The sequence below is a fragment of the Coturnix japonica genome, chromosome 3 (assembly GCF_001577835.2).
Source record: "Coturnix japonica isolate 7356 chromosome 3, Coturnix japonica 2.1, whole genome shotgun sequence".
Lineage (NCBI taxonomy): Eukaryota > Metazoa > Chordata > Aves > Galliformes > Phasianidae > Coturnix > Coturnix japonica.
The window spans coordinates 81,639,446-81,666,694 of NC_029518.1; the positions used below are offsets into that span (position 1 = coordinate 81,639,446).

The 27,249-nt window shown below is 37.2% G+C and overlaps 1 protein-coding gene across 1 annotated transcript in view; it reads left to right on the forward strand.

Annotated features, from left to right (window-relative positions):
• Nucleotides 1–27,249, forward strand: part of CSMD1 (CUB and Sushi multiple domains 1) — an 883,217-nt gene that overhangs the window by 197,210 nt on the left and 658,758 nt on the right. Inside the window, exon 2 of the mRNA XM_015859302.2 lies at nt 2,358–2,574. Within this exon, the coding sequence (XP_015714788.1) occupies nt 2,358–2,574 (217 nt within the window). The remainder of the gene's footprint in view (nt 1–2,357; nt 2,575–27,249) is intronic.

Consider the following 27,249-nt stretch of genomic DNA (forward strand, 5'->3'; position numbering starts at 1 on the left):
TGGAGATAAAAATGTTGGCTGTCACATTTGTTATTAGTTTATTTTCCAAGAGAATAATGCACGATAACTGGAATCTACGGTAAGGACTAGTAAAGCACGTTTTGGAATAAAACCGAAGTGTGGGAACATTTCAGTTTAAACTATTAAATTCAGATTCCATTTATGCAGAATTCAAGTAAATGTATTCAGTAAGTATTCTACTCTGTCTTTATTGTTCCTGTTCTAGTTTCTTTACTCATAGTTCCTATTCTCACATTCTTATTTTCTTACCCTTTTGGAGATTTTTCAGTAGTGTAGAATAAAATGTTTCAGTTTTTTCTTCTCTTTTCTTCTCAAATAGAAAGAAAATGATCATGATGGTGGTAAACTGTGGGCTATCAGAGTTGTCAAAATATGTTGAGGGGTGGAACAGAGATGGCTTAGTGGGGCTTCTGAGGTTTGGTATGGGTAGAGGGCACAGTGGTTAGGAACAGTCACTGAAGGCTGCAGGAACTTCTGCAAGTAGATATGTAGGAAGCTGCAGGATTGGGACCATTTTGTGGGTGGAAGAACTCACTTGCTAGCCTCAGCAATTTCCTGTATTTCCCTTAAGTGTTTGCTAAGAGACTGGGGAGGTAATTTGTTTGTCTGGCTAGAAGTCCAAACTGTAGCTAAAGTTTCTGTTACATTATTCATGCAATTTCTGCTCCTAAAAGGGTACTTTGTCTGTGGTAGATTTTAGGCAAACTGCAAACTCACACTTGATCTACACTTGATCTCCTCTTTCAAATCAACCCTTTCATGTCAGGGTGGTAGGAAAGGAGCACAGCTTACAGGAGATACTTATTTGATTTACACAAAATGATTTGTGGATGTTGGTGATGTGAAATGCATTATTACAGTTTTAGGATAGTGGGTGGTCACTATAATTTTCCTTCCTTGATTTTCAGAAAAAAATATTTCTGTTGTAATTAAGTTATTTAAAATTGGTCCCTGACATTTGTGTGACATTTATGCTGTGGTTGTAGGAAGAGGAATGCAGTGCCAAGAATCTGCAAGGATACTGACAAATTAAAATGAACGGTGCATAGCTGGAAGTTCCATACTGTGTTCATGGTGTAATATGTGCCTTCTCCAGTTACGTTTAATAACATCAGTGTTTTATTAAAGCAATATGAATCAATTGATAGATATGCTAGAGAAGATTTTTACTTTAAAGACCTCCTGAATCCCTGCAGCCTTTTTATCTATTCATGAGAGTTTCTGTTAGATTTGAATTTAGTAATGATTACCTATTAGTTCTTCAGCTTTAACTGCGAATCTCTTTTATTAGATGAATTTTATTAAGATTTGAAAACCTCCCACAAGCATTTGACAGCACCGCTCGGAAAGATTCAGTCTCAGAAACCTACTACTGTGAAGTTAAAAATAAAATTACAGCCTGAAATGCTTTCCTGGTCTAGGTATAACAATAAACACTGGGATTACACTTGTTCTGAAGTGCTTAAATGTATTTAATAATCCAAGCATTACAGTGCAGAGAATGTCCTTAAACTTTTCTCTCCTCAACTATTTCATTAATACTATAGATCAGAGCCAGTGCAACCACTGTGTGTGGGATTAACAAAATCGGGTTGTAAATTAGTGAGTGTGCACAGTAAACTGACACTTTTTGCTGAAGACTTCCTGTTAACGAGCTGCTATAGCCTCACAGAGTCTGTAGGATGTACAAACCAGGCAGACAGAAATACCTGCTGAGTAAATCCTTAATGCTGTTGTTCTAAAATCCTAAAAACAAAGTTCACACTATCTATCTTGATCAGAGCCCTAACAGTGTTATATTACTGAAATTTGGCGGTATTTCTTAAGTGTGACAGTATTATTGTTGGTATCAACAGAATGCATAATAAACATGACTGCATTTTGCTTTTGATGAAGGCATGTTTCATATCTCCAAAAGCCCTTATGCTTTAATATATTATACAATTTCTATATAAAAATGATTATATGTATATATATTTATATAAAAAAATTGTAAATGGCATCCACCAAATAACCTCTGAAAGCTTTCTAGCATGACAGATGTTGAATTTATGGCATCGAGACTAATGCTTAATTTTCACATTCGGATGAATATGTCATTTGTTATTAATGCTATGTAACCTCAAATAATGATTAATTGCATAAAAAGAAGGTAGGTGTCTGAGAAAAGCCAATGATGGGGCTTTGAATTCAGAGAGAAGAGCAGTGTAAATGCGATTTTACATGGTGCTTGGAATACAGAAAAAAATATGATAACATGGAATTTCCATATAGTCATTCATGTAAGAATATGTAAAAATGCACTAAAATGCTTGTTTTGCTTTCTTCTTCTTCAGGTCAAAACTGTGGAGGCTTAGTACAGGGACCGAACGGTACTATAGAAAGCCCTGGATTTCCTCATGGGTATCCAAATTACGCCAATTGCACATGGATCATTATCACAGGAGAACGAAACAGGATACAATTGTCATTTCATACTTTTGCCCTCGAGGAAGATTTTGATATACTGTCAATTTATGACGGACAGCCACAGCAAGGCAATTTAAAAGTGAGGTAAAGTACTTTTTTATTCTTCATTTGTTTTATGTCTCTCTCATTCTCTGATTATATGTAGCATCAATCCCAGTGCAAATTTCATCAGTTCAAGGGTAGTTCCAGAAGAATCCCCAAGTACAGGAAAATCATGCACTGAAGTAGCTCTTTTAAATCTGCCACATGATGGAATCTAGATTTGGCATAGGCACCCTCTCCTGTAGGCACCTGTCCTCGTTCCTAGAAAGTACTCCTGTTGAGATCACACTTTTGTGATACTGTGCCTACAGTATGTGAAGCTTCAGCTAAATACACTGCTAAAAGAGTCCCATTGAATGTGTCATAGGCAAAGTAGTCTTTGAGAGGCAATCTCATTAGTGGGTGTTAGGCAACCTCTGGAAATACCAGATTAAATGATTGCTTATACCAGGGAGTTGAGCTGTGAATTTTTTGACTCTGTTGGAATTGAAATTCTTTTGCATCTACATGTGTATACAATTTTTAAACAATTAGGGACCTCTAAAGGCCAGAAATTATGGTGCCTTATATCTTTTAGTACTACTAAAATTAGGAGGATGATTTACAGATTTTTTTTTTTTTTTTTTTATCTTCAAGCTTTTCAAGAACACGACTTTTAGATTTTGAAACATTAATTTCTGTGGTACGTGACTTGTGTTTCCTCAGCCATTTGCTGGATCTAGACAGCAGCGATTAAAAATCAGCATTGCTGTTGGTGCTGCTCTGTCATTTTCTCTTCAGGCGTGAGATTTATGAAGTACTGTAAAGCACTACTGTCAGTTCTGTTTTCTGATTGCTCTTTTGCATGATTCTGATTTATATTATACTACTAAAACAAATGTTGTAACATCACCAGCGTGTTCTGCATTTTTAGTGAGTGTCATCACATTTCTGACAAAAATAATGTTCTGATTGATTGTTGACTCAGTGCAAAATGTTTTGAAAAGTGTGAAGCTACCCGTGCTTTACCGCAAAGTATATGTGCTTCATTTCCAGCCCTTACTGACTTTCAGTACTTGTATCACCTATATACAAGAAACACTTATGTTTAGGTCAAATGCTGCTATTATCAGTAACTAACATACACGCTCCTGTTACACTAATTTGTTAGTAGAAAACTGTTTAAAGGAAGAACACCAGTTGGTGTTCTGTGGTTATGAACGCAGAAGACAGAAAGTTTACCTTGTAGGACACTAATGTTAAAAAAGCAGAATTTGAATGACAAGATGTTATTGATGTAACTTGTGCTCTGTGACTTAAATTCTCCTCAGCTTACTTGCACAAAGCATATTCACAGGTGTGCCTGTCTACAATTGCACATTTGAAGACAGTTCACTCAGCAGATATTGGGAAATTATAGTCTTGCATTTTAGCTGACAGCGTTCAAGTGCAAGAGAGCTTCTTGGAACTTCCCCTTCAGAGTATGCATATTATTATTGTTTTTTCATAGGTGGAAATACTCTGCTAGATTTTTGATAATTATATTTCTTATGCTGTCACAATGAAAGTTGAGATTTTCCTTTAAAAATAGTCGTGTAATTGTATATAGCAAATTATAATATTTGAGTAATGTTCATCACAGACTTTGTATTGCCTTTTGTATCTGTTAAAGCAAAATAGAGTAAACAAAATTGTACAGGTTAGGTTACAGCCAGGTTACTGTACTTCTTTAAGAACCTTTTTGCATTCAACAGGGTACTTTCACTAAATATCTTGGCTAAAACTAAGAAAGTAGGACCATATGTATAATATATTGAAATGATATGGTAAAGAAATAAGTGATTTTAAGTTGTGGAGGAAGAAAAGAGAAGTAGTTGTAAGGAGTGTAAGAACTTTGTATGTTATTGCATTATTAAAGTGCACTCATTTAAAGTGACAAATTGTACATGGTAGTGGTCATAGATTATTGTAAGCTATGCTTCTAGGAGGTTGAGAAGTAAGGCTGTAATAGGAAGAATGATGCTATCAACAGTTAAGGAACTAAAAATACTGTTTCACACCTGCCTATTGCTGTAGAAAAAAACAGACTAGCACTTTTCCATTCTGTGTGATGATTACAGTCTGTGGCCAAAAAGATTGTTCTTTAAAATAATGCCACAACTCCTTTACTTTTATATCATTCCAGAGTTCACTGAACTAAAAGCAAACTTTGATGTATGCATGTATGTATGTATTTGAGGAAATGTGAATTTTTAACCCTAATGCTATCCGTTATGGTAATGCTTTTTGGGGTACCACAGTTTTTTTTAGATAAAGAAAGATGAAATCAGATAATTAATATCACTGTGTCTTAATAACCAAAATGAAGGTCTCCGACCTCTTACATTATTGAGGGGGGAAGACCAAAATAACTAATAAAACTTAAATACTTCATTATCAGTGGAAAAGAGATTTCAAAATATGACCAAATGCAATTAAGCTGAAGAAAGATGTAAAATGTATTCTTTATGTGCACTTTAATTTGCAAAGGAGTTGTCATTTGTTATACATCGGCATACTGGTAGTATACGTATATAACTAGTAACAAACAGAATTGATGCAGGTGAAACACTTCGGGCACGGTCTCTTACTACTAAGTTGTAGTCCTTTGAACTTATTTCACTAAGAGTTGCATTCAGTAGTTTGGAGTAGCTGATGTTCTAAGAAGTATTTATTTTGATATTTTCCTTCTTATACCCTACTCAGGTATGATTATATCAGTTTGTAGATAGAAATGGTAAATGTAGTGATGGAACATAAGGAATAGTGTCACAGAGGCAAAGGCTGGCTATGGAGAGTGTAGTTCAATGTACTTGCAGAAGTAAACTGCTCAAGCTGAGCTGTTGACCTCTGTACTACTGTTGGTAGGTATATTATCTTCCAGAAGCACGTGAATTCAAACCAGGCAGTTCAGTGTTTTTTCTCAAATTCAAAAGTCATTCAGAGATTATTTATACTGCATATTGATTTTCCTGTGCCTGAAAGAAAGAAATGCTGATTCATCTGAGTGGAAGTGTATTTTTCCTATATGAAAAATTAATTCTTTTAGCATCACACACTTGGTTTATTGCAGAATTCCTTAAGATCTGTGAAATACACTTTGAAATTGTCTTTTTCAATGCATCGTTTTGATCTTTCAGAAAGACCTGGAAAATTCTCAAAAATGAATTCCAGGCAATTGTGGTCATTGTTTTCTTATTCAGAAAAGCTGCTAATTAAACTCTATATGCTGATAGGAAGATACAGATGTACAGACATTAATATTTTGTGTGCACAGACAGCTATCAGTAACAATACTTTTTGGACACGTGATATATATTACTTGGAATGTGGTTTTAAAATGTCTGCTTACCTTCATTCTGAGGCCTCCTATGCATTATTTAGTATACTGCAGTCTAGGTAGTCATGTATTAGATGCTCCTTGTTATTGCTTACATTAATTGAAGTAAAGATTTGTGTTTTAATGATGCAGTAATGTGAAAGATGGAAGTTGCTAATGGAGCCATAAAACTTATAAAAATTTTTCTGATCATCATATACACAATATATGCTAAATAGCAATATGCTCCTGCCCAGCGAGGTGGTGGAGTTGCCATCCCTGGCAGTGTTCGAGAGGCATCTGGATAGGGAGCTAGGAGATATGGTTTAGTGGTTTTCGGTAGGTATGGTAAAGGGAGGATGGTCAGACTAGATGATCTTGTAGGTCCTTTCCAACCTTTGATTCTGCGATTCTGTGTTCTTCCTGTCTTCTTCTTTCGTTCAGAAATAAGAAAAGATAAACAGTATCTGCTTTTGCCTGTTGTCAGTAAGCAATAAACCATATGCAAATTCTGAACTTCATGATCCAAGCCTGGAGATAAAAAAAAGAAAAAGCACACTGAAGTAAAAGTCTGGGCTTCTCTTCATTAAATATTTTTTATTTATTTTCTCAAACCAAAACTTTTCATGTATCCAGCATGTTCGGTAATTCAGAGCTTTGTCTTTTCATTTCTTCTCTGATCATCCATCTTTCTTTTCTCTGGGATTGGGAGAATGGTAAAGAAGTCAGAGTGACTGACTTCTGTCTCGCTCCAATTTAGGAGTGAGGCAAAGGTTCTTTTAATAATGTTATGCCCGGCGTGAGATTAAGAAGAAGAGCATTCAAATGTTGATCCGACCAGTTTATTGGAAATAATAGACAATTGAGGGGATGGGGAAGGGAGAGTGACGAATGCCAAAATTAGGGTGATGGGGAAGCGGAAAGTAGGCGATAGAAAAAGGTAGAAAAGAGCAAGAATTACGTTAAAGCAGGGAATAGTCACCTCCTGGATGCAGCAGCGTCCCGGAGCACGTTGTTAACGTTGGTCCGGGGCAAAATAAGTGTAGGGGAGAGCAGCAACGGAGTAGCAGGCTGCAAGCAGCAGATCGGTGAATCGCAGAAAAGATGGTCAGAGTATCGTGGTCTCTAGAAGCAGAGTCTCGGCAGCGAGGTCCCTCGGAGCAGAGTCTCGAGCAGCAATCCCAGAAGAGAGAATAGGCAGCAGTAGGACAACGGTGGAGGGATCTGAGGTCAGATACCTAGATGCCCACAAAACCGTGGTTTGTCCGTGCCCTTTTTATCCTTCTTTCCAGCCTTCCAGAGATTTTGGGACGGCTCGGGTCAGAGTCTTGTGACTTCCTCAGAGATGTCAATCTTCCTTGAGATGGGCCAACAGGAAAGACCACTTAAGGGCCATTAATCAGTATCTTATCTCCCTTTCGTTGCTCCCGGACTTGTCCATCTCCTGTGTGTCTCCATTTCAGCAAACTTTGAGACAGTAATGTAAAAAGCATGGCTTCTTACACATGGTAACAACTTGATCTTTGTGCAGGTTACCATTCCTTGTTTCTTTTTTTTTTTTTTTTTTTTTTTTTTTGCCTTCTCCATGAAAATTTACTGATTTTTTTTTGTTGTTGTTCTCTTTATTATTACTTCTGAATTGTACATATTTCCTACAAATTGGTTTATCCACTTGCTGGTTTATTTACTTGTGTTTGTCTGTGAGCTGGTGAGTCTCTGAAGGAGATATTGAAGGAATGAGCACAGTTTCCCTCTATCCACAGTACAGAGTACTTTTATTTTTCCAACTGAAATAATATACTTTATCACGGCACTAAGTAACAGAAACAGTTATTGTTCAGTTTGGTCATACAAGAAAAGGCAATATTATTGAATAATTCCAGCAGAACAGTCTGCTATGCTGTATATTTGTAAGAAAAATAGAACTGTTGTATGGCTACAGACATTTATTAGGGAGTTCCTGACAGTCAAGATGTTACTGAATGTTCTTCCCTTTTATGTTTCAACAAATTTGTTTCATTTCTTTTCTCAGCTATTATAGTATTGTGAAGAAAGAGTCAGATTTTAGCCAGAAGGCTAAAAGTGATTCATTTTTTTATCACAGAGTTATCGAATATCCTGAGCTGGAAGGGACCTGTAAGGATCATTGAGTCCAGCTCCTGGCTCCATGCAGGACTACCTAAAAATTAAACCATGTGTCTGATGAGCTAAATGCTGATAGAAGCTTTCCACCAGCATCATGAAGGGCATGCAGTTGAAAGAAACATAATAAATATGTGCAATAGTGGCAGTTTCAATATGGCAGTTTATTTTCAAAAATTTTTTTAAAACGCAAAAGTCCTATTCCTAGTGTTTTTAACTCCTCGATTCAAAATCCTAAGCAGATTAATTTCTTTATGGCAAACATACATACTAAAATGAAAAAATAATACTGTTTTTTACTCCCAGATCATGGAGTGTTGTTTGAACTCTCAACTAAGTAAATCCATTTAACATGGATTTTTCATATGGCCCTACTTTTTTCTCAAGGTGGGAAAAAAAAGCATTTCATTTAATGGGTCAGAGAAACCCGTGGATTTATGTTACCAAATATATTAAAGTGATTTTTTCAGTCAGTGTTTTTTCTTTGAAAAAAATAAATGTGGCACAGTAATGAAGATGTAATCAGGGTCCATTTCTTTGTCCTCTGTAGAGGCAGATAGCTTTTTTAATTTCCTTATTAAACTGGCTGTAGTATATGTTTCTTAAGAGAATGTACACTTGTTCTGTCTTCACCTCTTCCCTACTTCTTGAACTGGAGTTGTGTAAATTACTGTCACGATTTGATGCATTTATTTATAGTGTTTCACAACTGTAAGTATTAGTTGGAAGCACTGGGATATGACTCCACAAAATACTAATTTCTTGCATTCTAAAATTTCTAAAATGAGAGGAGCTGTATTGCTTAATGGCAACAATCAAACTTGACTTAAAAGGATAATAAAAATTAGTTGTATAAGCACCTTTCTAATAAAGAAGCATTACTCAACACATTTAAAGACATCTTATAACCAGCTGAGAAAGACAGGATATTCTTTATGAATAGTTTTTATGAACAATTTTATGTATTTCACATTGCCACATTTTTGAGTAGATCTTTAATTTCAGATAAGAGGTGCACGTTGCCTCCCTTGTTATTTGCAGTTGAATACAAATATATTACAAATAATTATTAATTCAGCTTGAAATAAACACGTGTGAACTAGGCCAAACAACTATACATTCCTTGATTCTGTATTATTGAAAGTTATTTTACATAACAAATCACCTTGGGGTATCCATTAAAAGTGTTTAAAGCTACAAAAAAAACCAGAAGATTGCACATTGCCAGTGTGGGTATGGATCTATTAGAGACGTTTGTGGTTGTTTCTTAAGCTCCTAAGGAACTGTGCAATTTTTCACTTAGAATTTAGATGCAGGATAGATTCTGTTAAGATGTAACTTCCTAGAAATGGGATAATAAATTCTATTAAGAAGACAGATCATAGAATCATAGAATTACCCATTTTGGAAAAGACCTTGAAGATCATCAAATCCAACCACAGCCTAACCATAGTACCCTAGCTCTAACAACCCTCTGCTAAATCATATCTCAGAGCACCACATCCAAATGGCTCTTAAACACATCCAAGGATGGTGACTCAACCACCTCCCTGGGGAGCCTATTCCAGTACTTAACTACCCTTTCTGTAAAGAAGTGTTTCTTAACATCCAGCCTAAACTTACCTTGGCACTACTTGAGGCCATAAATGAGATCAATGCAGTTAGGGAAATTACAGCTCTGAAATGTTAGATACACCTTTAAAACTCTTTGGCGTAAACTGGTGATGCAGTCAACTCCAGAAATTTCAATCACATTTCCAATTAGATGATAGAATGGTACAAAATGGTGACTTGATGGTTGTTTGTAAGGAATGTTTACTCTTCAAATACATTAATTTTTGTGGTGTGGAGGCACCTGCTTAACTTTGTTTGCACATAATCATATATTGTTGCCCAGGGAGGTGCTCGCTGGATCTGCTCGCTGCCCAGGGAGGCAGTGGAGTCTCCTTCTCTGGAGATATTCAAAACCCGCCTGGATGCCTACCTGTGCGACGTGGTGTAGGGAACCTGCTTTGGCAGGGGGGTTGGACTCGATGATCTCTAGAGGTCCCTTCCAACCCCTACAATTCTGTGATTCTGTGATTTCACATGCAGTGCATCTGAATCAGTTCTTTGTCTTTCTTCACTTCCCATCATGTTCAAAGACAGTCCTCCTTATTTTTGAAGTTACAAGTTGAATTGATAGAATTCTGTACTTGTGCTTCTGCCTTGCTGATCAGCGTCTCCAAATTCTGCCTGTATAATGACTGTTATGCCAGTTTTTGGTCAGAGATCAATCTGTCTATGTCCTTGCACAGCCTTTAGAAAATTTACAGCCGAACTCCTCACCGAGGAAGAAATCCACTCATTAAAATATGGCCCATATGGGGAATTGTTACAACACAACTGTATTGCAGGGTTTGCCAGTTTTTATATAACTGTTAAAGGTAACTTTTAAATTCATACATAACATAGATCCTCTGAAGAAATTTTGACTGCTTGTTTTGCAGAGGAAAAACATCCTTTATCTGTTAACTTGGTGACAAATTAAATTTAAAAAAAAGCTTTATGAAATGTAATAACTGATTCGTCATATTTCTGATGCATGTAATTAGGTTAAACTGTGAATCATGTTCTCCGCTGTCATCTGGTAATTACCTGCCTGTCTTAACTGAGTCTTGTGATTACTGACTGTATGATCATAGTCTGTCTTTGGGTAAGAGAGCCACCCTGTGCTGGACCAGGAGGTAGTGATAATAGGGTTAGTTACAGTATTACTGTTTTTCAGGCGTTTGAGATGAGGGCGCAGTCTTTTCTAAGCTGATGCAGTGGAAATGCAGCATCATTTCTGCTAGCCAGTCACAATCAGTTCAGCTTGTAAAACAAAATGTGCAAGCAATCTTTGACAAAGATATACAGTTCTCAGTTTTACTTAGAGATTTCCCTCAGTTTTCATCCTTTTCATATTCAAATGAACATTTACTGACATTATCAGAGACCCTGAGTTTTGACAGTCATGTTTTTCACACTTATAGAAGCTTCTAAAGACATTGTGTGTGTTTGTTATTACTGGTCACCAAATGGGCACTGGTAGTTAAGCAACTCATATCCAAAGGATTTTATCAAACTTTTGGAGTAGTAAATCCTTCACAAGTCTTACCTTTCTATTCTACATATCGATGTGCTTTTCCCCAGAAACAGACAAATTTAGTCTACTCTTAGTGAGTGTCTTACCTCATTGCCCAGAGCTTCCCTTGCAGTCAATACAGAGGAACGAGCAATTTAAAGAACAATTCACCTACTTTGTCACACATTTTTTAGCTTGAGATAAATTATATCACAGAAATGCATATTCTCTTCATAGACCACAAGGATTTGATTTTGTGGAAATTCTAGAAAATTTTCCTCCAGTCAGTATGAAGCAACTATCTTTATTTCCACCTCTTTATTTTAAAAAGCAACAGCAGTATGTAATGGTGAAGAACATACATAGATTTTGTTCATATCTCAGTCTTTCATCTAAGAAACTCCATTGTGTCCCTATTCTAAACCATACTGTGGACATCTAGTGAACAAATAAAACCATTTTATAAGCTGCTCTTTTCTTCTTGCTCCTTCCCTACATTCTGTTTCCCTTCATCATCACATAAGACTGTTTGATCAATGCCTTGCTTACTGTGTTGGAAAGGATGAGGAGTTTTTCTACAGGTTCTGAAATAGGTTGGTACATCCAGTTCATTGAACTTTTTCAAACATCTGTAATATTTTATGAAGCATTTATTTCTCCTCATCCTGTAAAACAGACAGTCATAAATACACAGTGCAAGTATTAGATAGGATTCTATGTGCTGTAGGCACTGTGAGGCACTTCAGGCAAGGCCTCCACAAAAACACCACAGATTTATTATAACTTTCCAAGAAAAAAAAACAGTGCTATCAGAGACAATCAAAGAAGGCGAGTCCTGCCATTAATAGTCAGATTCAGAGCCATGCAAGTTTGTTCTCTTCCTCCATTTCATTTTCTGGAAACATTTTCCACTTTACCAAGAGAGAGCTGAGCAAATGCAGTCTCTAGACATTTTAGATATTTATACATTTTTTACTTAAGGAAATGGATTAATTGTTCTTACTTTACATTTGTGTTGCATTTCTTTTTTGAAGATCTCTTACAGAAGCAGAAAGCAGGTGGCACTCTAACCTAGGCATCTATATCCTTCTGCTTCTCATTTTGGCTACGTTACATGAAATTATTACTTCAGATAGGTGAATCACCTTTCTAAATTCCATTGTATTTTATTTTATTAGAACGCTATGTAAAAATTATTTACGCTGTTTCCAGGAGATTCTGCTCCTCCTGTCATACCAGATCTGCTGATGCTGTCAAAATTAGATCAGCTTCTTAGGACAAGGCTCTTGTCTTCCGACACCTTTGTTAAATGTCACATTCACCCCCAGTATGTCATAATGTGTTTAATGAAGAAGAAACATATGATAGTTAATCTAATGTGAGACTGCTATTCTTACAATTGGTGGATTCTTGTTTGAGGATGTAGATGGAAATGCAGGTTTTGCATTTGGTGGTGGATTAGCACAAACCTCGTTAGGGAACAAAGTCTCGGGAAGAAACTGAACTATTGACACTATCTCTGACTATTCTTAAATCAAAATAATTACAGCTTGGCATTACAGTTTTGAAAGTTTCCCTCAGAACATTTCTCAGAAAGAGAACAGATTTTTTCTCCCTCTGTGGTGATGAAGTAATGAGGAGAAGATTTCCAAGAACACGGAATTTCCTGGCACCAAAAGAGACATCCTCTTGTCTCATAGCTTATGAATTAACCATCATAAAAAGGATAAAACTTTCAACTAAAAAATGCAGCATGTTATTATTATGTTTTTAAAATCTAAGCTGTCAGTCATTTACATAACCGGTTTTTATTTTATTTTATTTTATTTTAATTAATACAGGATGGTTGTATCAGCAGAAGTTAGAAATATGATTCATTTACTTTAGGGTGGAGGAGGAAATCTGATTAGTAGCTTAACTGTGTAGGAAGAGGAAGACTTACAGAGAAGAGTTACAGGGGTGTCACGGAAGGCAGTCATATAGGATGTAGTTAAAATATATAAAACAGAGCAGTGTTTGAAAGGTAAATATTTCCTCATTTTATTATAGCAGAAGTGCTGACTATGGAAATGATATTGAGAAATATTGCTTAAGTAAAGTGCAGGGTATTATTACTTTTGGAAATTCTCAGGACCTTGTTTAGGATAAGTGTCATTCATGAGCGATATTAGATATGAAAGACAAACACATTCAACTAAATTAGAGAATGCAACAGGAAACAGCACAGAGACCATCACTTCCTACAAGTTAGCCAAACCTTATTGTTGAGAAAGATAATTTATAGTCTGTGTTTGTCAGATTCAGTTTTATGTCATGACTTTCAAAGGCTAATAAATGCCAGCAAATAAGAAGGTGAACTGATTAGATAGCTGACTTTTGACTGAAAATTTAACACACAAAACTGTAAAATCAAATAGTAATATGTCCCACAATTGTGCATGTATCAGATGTTACAGCAGTCACTTCTATGTTGTTCATCATTTTATGTACTAATTATAACTGTTTTTGCTTTTTCTTGAAACAAAGTGAAAAAAAAGCTTAAAAATCTGTATAATCTGTACAGTAACCTTGAGATTTCAAATGCATTCACTGCAAAAGGTTACCATATTCATTGCAGTAAAATAAGAGTTTGTGGTTTGGAGGTAAAAAAAAAAACTTACAGCCTTCAGTAAACATTCCACAGCACACAAATCTTGAGGCTCTGTCTGCCATTTGAGAAGAAAATTTCTCCTCCTTCTTCCATAGTTTCATGTATTTTTTTTCCTCTAGAAATTATGGAAACCAAATAGAATAAACTTACTTTCCTTATAAAGATAAAACACCAAGCTAGTTATGTGCTTCAAGCATAAGAAAGTAAATTGAGTGTAACAAGGAAACACGGGATCATGAATAAGATTTTTTTTGTTGGTTTCTTTATTTTTTTCAATGTTTTAGGGCCTTTAGCCAAATATTCTGATGCCATGCTGTGTGAAAAAGATGTTAGTTTCTTTGCTTGCTGTGAGATGTTCCAAGCTTGGAAGAGGTTGCAGCTAGGAAAAAAACATAAAAATGATGAAAGAATATGTTACCATGAATAACTCAGCATTCCCTAGTGAGGGGGAAAAAAACCGCAAGTTATTTACTTATAAAATAAAAAAAAAATTACACTCCAGCAGTGAATGAGTGTCTGTCAGACTGAAAAGAATCATGCTTTAGGTCAGAATGTATGAGTGTTCTGCTTCTAATGAGGGCAGTTGATCTCAGTGTTTATTGTGCAGTGACCTAGTAGTGAGTACATCGACCTTTGTGAACAGAAGGCAAAATCATGCAAACTAAGTCTTCAGTATCAGTTAATCATCATACTACACAGGCTGATACAGTGGGTATTCGGTGCCTGTCATGAAAGGGTGAATACTGACTTGCTGCAGGAGTAGAAAACTCTGTCTCCAAAGTTTTTAGTTGCTTCAGTTTTGTTGTGCTCTTATGTCTTGCCATCCCATGGCTTGCATTGACAGACATGAAGAAGACAGAGCACCTTGACTAATAGTACATTTATATGTTCCTGAGGGCTCACAGTTGTTCTGTCTGGCTTTTTATATCCAAGGTTTCCAGAGGCTTTTGTCTCCAACTAGATGAAGAAATGGCTTTTGGCACAACTTGAGACTTAGATGGCCCCTTTTTATGTATTATCTATCTTTTTTTCCCTGTTCTTGTTTCTTATTTCCCACCTGTGATCTTCCCACATCTGCCAAAATAAGCTTGCTTCATGCACTTATTCAACTGGACTTAGAAAAGAATGGAAATATATTTGTGTAGAAACAAACAGAAGCCGTGAAACTCTGAAAATTGTATCTGTGCTCTTTTTTTAATCCAAGAAGCCTGTTATTTACCAACCAAAACACCAACAGACAAACACAGTGGAAACATAGGATTTGCCCTTCTAGGTGTAAGGGAAGAAGAAGGCCTTAAGAATCATTCTTCTAATGTTTACTCCAATTATGACACTTGGGAGGAAATAAAAAAGCACACATGAGAAAGTTTACATGAGAAAAATAGAAAGCCTAAATGGTCAGAAATTCTGACACTTCGTAAAATGCTGAAATCCTCAGTTTCAAATACTGTGCTTCTCCCCATCCTAAGAAAGAGCAGAGTGTAGAGTAATGAGTATAGAATAATGTTGTAGTTATCGTCAGACTGCATTGTACCACGGATCTCCAAAAACATGCAATCAAAAATAATCTAGAAAGAGGAGAATTTTCTATAGATTGAGGTAAATTATGCAATTATTGAATTATATATTTTAAATTTTTAAATGAAGCACTAATTTTTAACATTATAATAAGGAGCATGGTGATTTGTTTTACGAAAGCCAATTTTCAAAGCTATTCAGCATTACTTGGCAGCATTTTATGGACTGTTCAAGCTTGCTTTCACAGTATAGTCTTGTCGTCATTTATTTTTTATTGCTGCAACCATTAATCATAGGTTCTCTCTTTGTTTTCGAAGAGGCTTAGCCAAAAGGAAATCTTGTTGACTTCATCCATTCAACATAAAGAGCACAGAAAAGAGAAGTTATTCAAAAAACATACATTTTTTTTTTAGTTATTAGTGCTACTTCACTACTTTCTCTTTGTTCATGCTTGAAATTCTCTATCTTACTGATGGAGAGAAAGGACTTTTCTTTACCCAGTCTGAATAAGTCTTTGCAAGCTAATAAATGCAAGATAGAGCTAATAGTATCTTTCTCTAAAGACAAATACCTTAAGACATTCTTGCCTATAATGTTTAGGATTCCCAGTTTCCCGTGCTCAAGGGTGTTACTCATGTGTTCTGTCCATCTTGTTTCATGATCATGATATTTTACTGATCCATTTATATATTTAAAATTACTTAATGTATCAGAAAGCATTTAACATCACATTTTAGAAAAAAAGTCCAGCTGGCAACTAGTCAGCAGTGGTGTTCCCCTGAGGTTGGTATTGAGGCCTGTCCTATTATGTATCTTTTATTGATTATCTGTATGAGGGGATGGAGTGCACCCTCAGTAAGTCTACAGATGACATTTCCTACAAGCTTGATGTTTATCTGCCTTGGGGTAGGATGACCCTACAAAGGGATCTGAACTAGCTGGGCCACAACACTTTGGCCACAACAACCCCATGCAACATTAGAGGCTTGGGGCAGTGTGGCTGGAATTCTGTTTAGAAGGAGACCTGTGATGTTGGTTGAGGCTTAACTGGACCTGATGAGCCAGCAGTGTGCCCAGGTGGCCAAGAAGGCCAATGGTGTCCTGGCATGTATAATAAATAGTGTTACCAGCAGGAACAGGGAACTGATCATCCCTCTGTAATCAGCACTGGTGAGGCTGCACCTGGAGTGCTGCATTCAGTTGTGGGCTCCTCACTACAGGAAAGACATTGAGGCCCTGGAGTGTGTCCAGAGAAAGGCAATGAAGCTGGTGTGGGGTCTGGAGCACAAGTCTTATCAGGAGTGGCAGAGGGAACTGGGATTGTTTAGTTTGGAGAGGAGTAGGCTCAGGGGAGACCTCATTGCACTCTACAACTTCTCGAAGGGAGGCTGAGGCGAGGTGGGGTTTGGTCTTTCCTCCCACTGAACTAGCAATAGGACTAGCGGGAATGGCCTTTTTTAGTAACCCTCCCAGGTTTTGTTTATGTGGTGTTTTTATTGATATGAACATTTAATAGTTTATTTATTTCAGAATCAAATTAAATTTTTGACGTATTACTTCCCATCAAATTTTGTATTCAGAATCATGTAATTGGTCAAATATTTCAGTAGTTTATAAGACAATATAATTTTAGGAAAATGCATATGACCTACGATATATTAAATATTACCTAAAAATCCATGTTTAACAGAAATGTGAATCGAAACTGCATGACTAGATTTGGGTGAGGTCATCAAAACTCTGTGTTTTCCTCAAGGAAATGAAATATTGTACTATTCTGTCAGAATTTAATGCGATTGAGCTGAGGTAAGAATATTAATTGGACAACCAGCTTTCAGAAGGCTAAGATTTGCATAAGCGATTTTTCTTATTTTTAAAATATCCACATAAGCTCTGTTTTATTGTTGTTGAAAAATAATGCTCACATTGAATGTTTATAATGTTTTTGGAGGTTTTTGGGTGAAAGCTGTAAAAGTACAGAATGTTCTTAGTCAGGTGAAGTACAGCAATGTTTACGGTTCCTTAAACATGTCTTTAAATTGGAATTGTTTCCTTTGAGATCCTCTGTCCTGACTGTTCATGTTCCTTCCCTGTTTTCAGAAGGTCTTTATGGAATGTTATGTCCTCAACTCTGTATTTTCTAAGCATCTCTTAACTTCATTTATGCTTAAAGATTTGTAGAGCCTTAGTACAATAATCTGAAGGAAGGCAGCTGCCAACACACACGGAGCATGCACAGCTTAGCAGTAAGGAAGCCTCGTGTGTACTAAATCAAGTCTTTTGTTTGGTAATTGTGAAAACATTGCAATGAAGCAGCTGCACTAACAGTAAAGTGACATTTATGGTCAATAAACTACACACCTTTTTACGTAACACCTTTCCTCTCTTGATTTTCAAAAAATGGCAATAAAACAGATGTAGAGCAGTGAGTAATTTCATCAACATCAAAGCAAATGGATGCCACAGTGACATTGTGCAGGCTGCAATGGGACTTGTATGTAGAATGATGAAGAGACAGCTAGAGCGAGAGGAAAGTATCTCTCCATTTTGTGACTGTGTCAGGGTAATGTTCTCTGTCCTGAAACTCTCAGCATCGGCAGTGTCCAAGTTGCCAGCAGAAGAAATACTCCAAAGTAGAAAGGACAGTTCTTATCTCAGATAGAATGCGTGCAAATTTAGAAGACCTATCAACACTGTATTTCATATTTCCTCCACTGTAGGCTATGTCAAATGTTTTGTGCTTCCTAAGTCTAGCTTGAGAGAGCCTGATTAGAAGTAAAGAAACTATAAGAAGTGAAGAAGCCCTCTATAACTACCCGGAGGGAGGAGGGAGGGAGGTTGTAGTGAGCTGGGGTCAGCCTCTTCAATTGTGTAACTGTGATGGGACTAGAGGGAATGCTTCAAGCTGCACCAGAGGAGATCTAGGCTGGATGTTAGGAGATGCTACTTCTCTGAAAGAAGTGGTCAGGCAGTGGAATGAGCCTGCCCAAGGAGGTGATGAGTCACTGAACGTCTGGACATTGTGTTGAGGGATGTGGTCTAGGGAAGAACTATTGGTGATTGGTAGATGGTTGGACTGAATGGTCTTGTAGTCTTTTCCAACCTTGGTGATTCTATTATTCTATGTAGAATGTAGTCCTGATGTTTGGGAGTGACCCCCCTTTTTTTTTTTTGTATTCCAAAAATAACAAAATCTTTGTGTTTTTTTAAAATTTTTTTTAAGTTTATCCTGGAGCTAAGGATATTTATATGAAGTTTATTCAGAGCTAAGCGTCAGAGGAGGGCTGCAAAGTAAATAGATACAATTGAAGACAAATGTTTATTTGTTTTAAAACAGTTTTTGAAGGAAATTTTGCCTAAAGATCTGTCAGTTTTGATTGAGTTTAGAGCCAGGAAGACAGCATTTACACAGAAGATGTGGGACAGTACTACTGAGATTTTATGAATTTTATGCAGTAGGAAGACCAAATTAGAGACAAATTTTTGGCTGTGATAATGAGAAGACTAAAATTGAGGTGACTGTGGTTAAGTAATCGGTCGGGGAATCCCAAGCACAAATAGAGTTGTGTAGAGAATGACTTGAGAGCAGCCCTGAGGAAAAGGAAGTGTTGGTCGATTAAAGATTTAACATTAGCTGGTATTGTGAACTTGCAGACCAGAAGGCCAACTGTATATTGGGTGCATCAAGGGGAGTGTGTCAGGAGGTTGAGGTAGGTGATTCTGCCCCCTCTACTCTGCTCTCACGAGACACCATCTGAAGAATTGCATCCAGCTCTGGGACCCCAACACAAGGACAATGAGCTGTTGGAGCAGATCTAGATAAGAACCATGAAGATAATCAGAGGATTGGAAGTCCTCTCCTGTGAAGACAGGCTGAGTGGGCTGGGGCTTATCAGCCTGGAGAAGAGAAGGCTCTCAGGAGGCTTTATAGTGGGCCTTCCAGTACTGATGGGGGCTTACAGGAAAGTCGGGGAGGGACTTTTTAGAGGGGTGTTTAGTGATAGGACAAGGTGAAATGTTTTAAACCGAAGAGAGTAGATTTAGTTAGATATCAGGAAAAAATTCTTCACTTTGACGGGTTGATAAGAATCTGGGACAAGTTCCTGAGGGAGGCTGTGGATGTCCCTCCCTGGAAGCATTTAAAGCAGGCTGGATGGGGCTGTGAGCTGCCTGGTCTAGAGGAGATGTCGCTGCCTATAGCAGGGGGATCGGAACTAGGGACTATAAGCCAAAATAGTTTAATCTCTTTTTTTTTTTTTTTTATTTTTTTTTTATTTTGTTTGTTTTTGTTTTTTTGTTTGTTTTGTTTTGTTTTTGTTTTTGTTTTTTTTTTTTGTTACATTCTGGTTTAAAAAATTAAATAAAATGTGATAAATCCTTAGAAAAGCAAAACTTGATTTACCTGCTAACATAAATCAGCTGCTATAAAAGCCTTTCAAAATCTCTGTCAAATTGGAGAACGAATAATGACTCCATTAGAGATTTGTTATTTAAGACTATTTACTGTTTGAAAAGAAAGTGCACTAGTTTTTCTCTAATTTACAGACTAAGGAAAGTAATTTAACTCAATTAAACTTATACAAGAAGTAGCCAAGAAGTTAGCATGTAGTTTCCTTCAACTCATCATAATTAGTGTTTTTCTTTAAGCACATAAGCTACCTTTTCTAGTAGACAAAATCAATGTAAATTTTGAAACATTAGCCCCTTACCTGTAAACAAGTGCACAAGGAGAGTGAAATAGCTAATATGTTAAGTCTGTGAATTCAAATAAACTTACCACTAAATTATTATTGAATTGGAATGAAGTGTTTTACAAGCATTTTAATGGGTAACTGTTTCCTGATGAAACAGGAAAAAAGAGGGCTTATGTCCTCATTTTCCTACTTTTTTAGTGAAATCCATCTGTGAGATAATAATGAAATAAATTTACAGTTTAAAAGTCTTCAGTTTTATTATGCAAATTATCTGCAGGAACCCCTCCCTGCTCCCCTTCCGCTTCCCCAATGAATCTATGGAATAAAGCAAATCTTTCTTTCGCACTTTTACCCATTTTACCTTAATCTTGTTCATTCAGTCGTCTGCTTATTGCTTTCTACTGTAATTGAATTCTTCTTTTCTTACATGTAAATTGCTTTTAAGTACCATGAGTCTGAACTAAAGCCTAAAGTACATATAAGCATTTTATTTGTCACTTTATATTTAACTTCTCTTTTCCTCATACTTGGGACAAATTTCAGACTTTGCTGATTCAAAGAAACAATCTCCCTGGACCATCAAAATGTAGAAGGCAAAAGGTGAGATTTATGTATTTGGGTTCATCCACTGTTGCAATCCAAAGTGGCTTGCGGTACATTATATTGATCCCAGTCCCTCTGAATTAAGACTCGGAACAGAGTCAAGGTGTTGATTAAGCAAGAGCCTGCTTTTATTTATTAAAAGTGAGGAAAATGAAAAGGGAAGTGAAGGGAAGGGAAGTGAAGGAAGGAAGGGAAGGAAGGGAAGGGAAGGGAAGGGAAAGGGAAGGGAAGGGAGGGAAGGGGGAAAGGGAAGGGAAGGAGAGGGAAGGGAAAGGAAGGGAAGGGAAAGGAAGGGAAGGGAAGGATCCCATGATGTCTTGAGAGTCTCTCCTTCTGTCACTGAGGTAGCTGAGGATGTGGTGGAGCGTGTGCTGCTGGCTGTGGGGTTGGCAGTGCCGTGTGATGGTCCCTTCCAATTTGGCCAGGAGCTGTTGCTAGGCAGAAAGTGCCCAGTACCACATGCCATGTGTGCCATACCGGCTGTAGTTTTTTTTTGTTTTTTTTTTTTGCTCTGAAGCCTTCCCAAGATTATTACAGTTTTGTTTCACTAGCCTCCAGTTATCCACAAGTTGGAAAGAGAGTGGGAATTCACAATGTTATAGTTCTGTATAGTGCTGTCGCAGAGTCTGAGCCAGAAAGAAATGTGTAATTTTATTCCCACATCCACCCAGAGAAATAAGGGCATGGTAAATCACTGTGAGTTTAGACTATTCACCAGTCTGTATGAACTAAATGTGTAAGAATGCTTGGTGTGCTCACATCAGTTCAAATGTATGAGTTCGTTCTTCATAAGTTCAGCCCTGGCATCACCATGTGATAAGCAGAGTCCAGTCTGCTCTTCACTGCTTGTCAGTAAGGTCAATTAGGTTGTGCTCAGCATGGCACTGCATGCTACTACAAAGCTTCCTGCTGGGTCAGAGTGTGGGCAGGCAATAGGTCTTACCTGCCTGCAAAATATCTTTATAGGCATAACCACAGAGTGCCTTTAGACAAAGGATCTTATGCTACTTTGGAAAAAAACAGGACTATTATTTCATTTTTGGGTTGTAGTAAGAGTGATAAATCACTGAAGAGTAGCTTCAGTGCACAGTAACACTACTGTGTTAGCTAGAGTAGCTAAAGAGCACAGTAACACTACTTGAGATAGAGAAAATTCTCAGCAACAATGACAGTCATCACCACAAGTTGTGCAATTTCACCAGTGATGGACAAGAGCTTGCATGCAGTGCTTGTAAAAATCCTTATGGCTGTCCGGAAGGTGGTTTGTCTTTCATGTCACTGCTGTCACTGCTGAAATGCAACACTCACTGTCTCAGTATACTAACAACCACTGCTTGGTCTCCATCAGTGTTCAGCAAGCACTGATAAATGTCAGTGAGTGTATTTTGTTCCACATGGAGGAATTCCATCTTTATCAGGAGTAGATTTGTTGATCAATCATAATGTAATCTGTATCTTCTGTTTTCAGTATTATTAGTTCTCGTATTTAGTCATAAAAGTGACATTATGATAAGGAACAGAAGTATCAGAAATTATTCAACAAACAGATACACATTGGAATACACTAAAATATATTGTTTGCACTATTGCAGAGTAATAACTGACATTTCTTAGGAGTTCATTGTGGCTCCAAGTAAGCCTTTACAGAATAATGTTTTAGGACAACCTGAGGCAAACAACATACTTCAATTTTCAAACAGCTCTTACCAAATGAAATTAGTGAGTAAATAAGTGAGTAAATTGGTATTGGAAATGTAGTTTTCAGCAGTAACAAGATTAAGGGAGGCTTTTGTTTGTTTCGTTAGATGGAGAGCTACTAGAAAATAGGTGCAATTTTTATTGTTTAGGAGAAGTTCAGAGGTTGTGAAGAAGAGTGTTGTGTAAGCAAAAGGAGCAAATTTTCACACCCATTAAATCTCTTCTGTACAAGGTATCCCACTTGCACATTGTGATTAAAAAAATAAAGTAAAATAAAATAATAGAAAAGATTGTATTCTTTATTTCCCTGACATGCTTCTTTGTCTTAGAGGAAACTATTTTCATAGAAAATGAAAAGAAAATTATTTTGAATCTTCATTTCTACAAGATTTTTTTTTTTTTTTTTTTTTAACTAATTGGATAATTTATGTTTTTAATGCAGACCAAAAATACATTAACTTCTTTTGCCTGCTTGGTTAACTGCTGCTACAAAACCGGTTCCAGTTCTCTTGCTCAAAAATATGTGATAATTGCTTTTCACTGTTGAGCAATGCAGAGCACATTCTTAAACAAAAAACAAAAACAACAAACAAACAAACAAAAACAACAAAAAAAAACCTCAACCTTATTAAACTTGCCATTTTAGTGATCTTTCCTTTTTATATTTATTCCTTAGTGTGAAGGCATTGTATCAACTCAGTAAATTTCTGAAACATTAATGTTAGTTGTAAGCAGCAAGGTCAAATAAGACGTGATAGTGGACTAAGATAACGAAAAATATGAAAGTAGACTAAAAGGTGTTCAATTAAACAGAAAGATCTTGCTTATGTGAGAGATAGGGAAACTATCAAGTTGTACCTGAGCGTAGTAATGTTGCAGGCTCTCTCAATTACCGTTAGGCCCCAGTTAATAATCATTCTTTTTTTTTTTTTTTTTTTTTTTTTTTTTTTTTTTTTTTTTTTTTTTTTTTTTTTGTGGAGGAGCCTGTCTGAGTTCTCTCAGATGTCTGAGATCCATCGCTGTGAAGTGCTTTGAACAGAAATGAATTGCTAACCATCTTTACATTCTCAGTTTCTTGTATATGACATGGAGACTTTTGTTCTCTACTCTTCATGTGCAGAAAGAAAGAGTAAAGGGAGGCACCTTCTTTCCTTGGTATTTGGTTTTACTTCAAATCTTTGAAGTATAAACAAAAGCTGCTTTGAAGCAATGCTAAAATCTTCTCTTTATAATAGGTAGATCTTCTAAGCTTTGGTTTTTCTTATTAGCAATATAGAAAAGATTATCAAGTCTCACTGAAGTAGTGATTTGCAGTGTGTCATATACCTAATGCCCTTTTTATTTCATGTCTGTTCTGAAGATATCCTATATGGGTATCTTTCATGTCTGATAGTAGTTTCTATGCCTGAAAAATATATATTTTTTTACTCTTCAACTCTTCCATTTACTACATCAGTCATTCACAATACTGTTAATTTCCATAAGACATCATAATAGGGAGGAAAAATATCTGTCAAATCCTGTGTCGGCATCCTGCATATGTGAGGGTGATCTGGCTGCAACTGTCACCCCATTGATCACCAGGGTTGATTCGGCTGATCTGGCTGGCTAGGCAGGTGTCCCCTTCCTCCCTCACTGCTCCATGTGCATCCCTCCCAAAGCTGTGCGCTCAGTCGAAGAGGAAGACCTTCCCCGATAGAGACGGTACCGTTCATCAGTCAAGGGTATACGGTAGCTGCGCTCCCCTGCTAGAACCTCCAAACAAGCTCAAGGTCCATTTGTAGGAGAATGTAGGGTAGTCAAGCTTCCAAGACTGCAGACACATCCAAGTGAGGCACTGCATGGGGAAGTCTGCCATTGTTTTTTTTAGACATAAGGAGAATAAATTCTCTCAGTGAGTGGTCAGGCACTGGAATGGCTACCCAGGGAGATGGTGGAGTCGCCGTTCCTGGCAGTATTCAAGAGGTGTCTGGATGCTGGATAGGGAGCTATGAGATCTGGCTTAGTGGCTTGTGGTTGCGGACGGTAATGGGAGGACAGTTGGATTGGATGATCTTTTAAGTCATTGTGATTCTATGATTCTGTGATCCTCTGTGTTGTAGTTTAAGCATTTTATTTCAGGCTGATTTGCATTACTTTTATATTGAAATTTTGCAGCTATTTGTGGTTTAAAAATCTGAAGTTCCTTTGCTTTTGACCAGTTATAGATGTGTAGGATATCCATCTGGTATTCTTCTCTCCCATATCTGCCAAGGAGACCTGGGAGAAACGTGATCAGTGTAATAGTCTGTTTGTGGCCCATTGTGCTTTGGAATACAAACTTGCAGAAAATTTCTTCTAGCTGAATATCTTTTGTCTTCAAAGATACTTCAAAGTTTTCTGCTTTCATTAGCTGTCAGTACTGACTGAAAGGAGGTTTCGGGATTTAAAACATTAATTAACTTTTTGTAAAATAGCTTAGTATTGAAAGACACCTGTAGCATAGATGTCATTTAATCTTGTCAGTGTATCTGTACAGCTGAAATAAAGCACAGGTATCTAAAGGATCTGCAGGGGCAAAGTTCACTATTGAAAATCTGATGCATAGTTGGAGTTGTAATGTTTGTGGTCTCAAGAAAGTGAAGGAGATAGTAAGTGACAACAAGAAAAGAGGCGTATGGACAAGTGCAGAGATGTTACCAAAGCTCCTCTGGATCAAAAATAATCTTCGTTTTCCTGCATTTTTAATACCTTTACGGTTCTCTCAAGGTTATGCAGATTAATCAATTACTTGTGGAAGAGAAAGAGAAGTTTATAAAATCCAAAATTATTGTAGCCTTTTAAAAGAACAAGACTATTCTTTAAGATAAAGCCTTTCCGTACTACTGCTTTATATGCTCTCCTCTGAACAGACAGCCTAAAAATCATCCCAGACTACCCATCTAGAAGTTCCATTAAGTGTTAGCTTAATGAAAAAGAAGGCTACTTAAAGATAGCAGCGCCATAACACATAAAAATATGGATGAGATTTAAGAATCACAGTAACAGTTTTCTTTCTGCAGATTTCTGAAATGTGGTCCAGCACTGACAGTCAAAGATTCAATGTAGGTTCTGTCTTCTGTCACATCTTAATTTTACCATGGAAGCCAAGATAGTTTCTGTATTGAATTGAATTCCCGTTCTTAGTTAAAAATAAGACTATTTGGAAGTTCTTATTTGATTGCTAATTCCCATGTTGAAAAAGGAAATCTGCTTACTGATAGTTCTGTAGGTATAAATTTATTGAATTAAAAGTTGATCCAAGAGGACAATACTGAGTTTCTATGTTATTAACTCCTAATGGGAGTTTGCTTTGTAGCTTTTTTCCCAGTTTTAGTCTTGCTACAGTTGAAGCTGAAAAGAAAAGAAATTCAATAAATGCACTTTATTACAAGTACCTTTTCCCACAAAGACAACATAGAAAGAAAATATAGCTCTTTAAAGAATTTATGACTGTAAAATTAGCTCAGATCATGAATTTAGGTTTTTAGCGTGGGAAGTAAAGTTAGATCACTACCTGTTTGTAGCCTTGCTCTTTCCAAAAATAAAACCTGTGTGATTTAGGCATTTATCTTGGGTTTCAGTGGGAGCAGTGAGACCTGATGTGTAGGCATGGAAAGAGCTGTGTAGCAGCTTCCTTTTCTGCTATGTGAGCCAGAGAAGGTACTTCATCAACATGTGCTGGAACACAGTCACGATCTTACATCCCCTGGAGAGCCTACCGGGAAAGTCTTATGCTTCCCACAAATTGCCTCCCCTTCTCTATCATACCCAGAAGTGAAAATTAGATTCTTACTGATAGTGGTAAAGAGACCTCTCTGCCATGTATGTCTCTGTTAGTAGCCTGAACTGAACAAGAGGAAACTGTATCCAGTTAAAGTGGTTTTTTTTTTCACTTGCCTTTGTTTTTGTGTGCACTTCCAGCTGCTAATTTGTGCTCTAGTGCAAGACTGGATTAGAAGCTCATAGTAAAATTCTTCTTTTCAACAGGGAGATTAAGGAGCATCAGGGAGTGGGATAAGAGGATAAACTGGTGGAGTAATTCCCACCCAGGAGGTTGACAAGTTTGGTAGTGACACCAAGCTGAGTGGTGCATTTGACACAAAATAAAGGGGGAATGCCATTCAGAGGAACCTGGCCATGCTCAAAAAAGTAGTCACATGAGAACTTAATGAGGTTCAACAAGGCCAACTGCAAGTTGCTGTTCTTGGGTTGAGGCAATCCCAGATATGTATGCAGACTGGAAGAAGAACTCCTTGAGCACAGCCCTGGTGGTCAAAAATCTGGATGTGAACCAGCAGTGTGCTCTTGTAGCCCAGAATGCCAGCAGTACTGTGGGCTGCATCAAGAGAGGGGTGACCAGCAGACAGAGAAAATTACTGTCTCCTTTTACTCTGCCCTTGTGAGGCCCCATCTGGAGTATTGCATCTAAGCCTGGGAGTCCCAGTACAGAGAGGATGTGGATCTGTTGGAGGGGGGTCTAGAGGATGGCCACAAAGATGATATGGGGTTGGAGTACCTCGTCTGTGATGAAAGGTTGAGGAAACTGGGATTATTTAGCTTGGGGAAGAAAAGGCTTGGGGGAGACCTCTTTGCTGCCTCTCAGTTCTTGAAGGCAGCTTACAAGCAGGAGGGGGACAAACTTTTTACATGATCTGATAGTGATAGGATAAGGAGGAATAGCTTTAAACTAAAATAGGATAGCTTTAGGTTAGATGTTAAGAAGAAGTTTTTCACTCAGAGGGTGGTGGAACTTGTTGCCGAGAGAGGTTGTGGATGACCGATGTCTAGAGGCATTCAACGCTGGGTTGGATAGGATCCTGGGCAGCCTGAGGTAGTAGTTGGCAAATCTACCCATGGCTGAGGGATTGAAACTAGATGATCTTTAAGGTCCACTCCAACCTAAGCCATTCAGTGATGATAATAGGGCTGCCCAGTTTTTAAATATTCG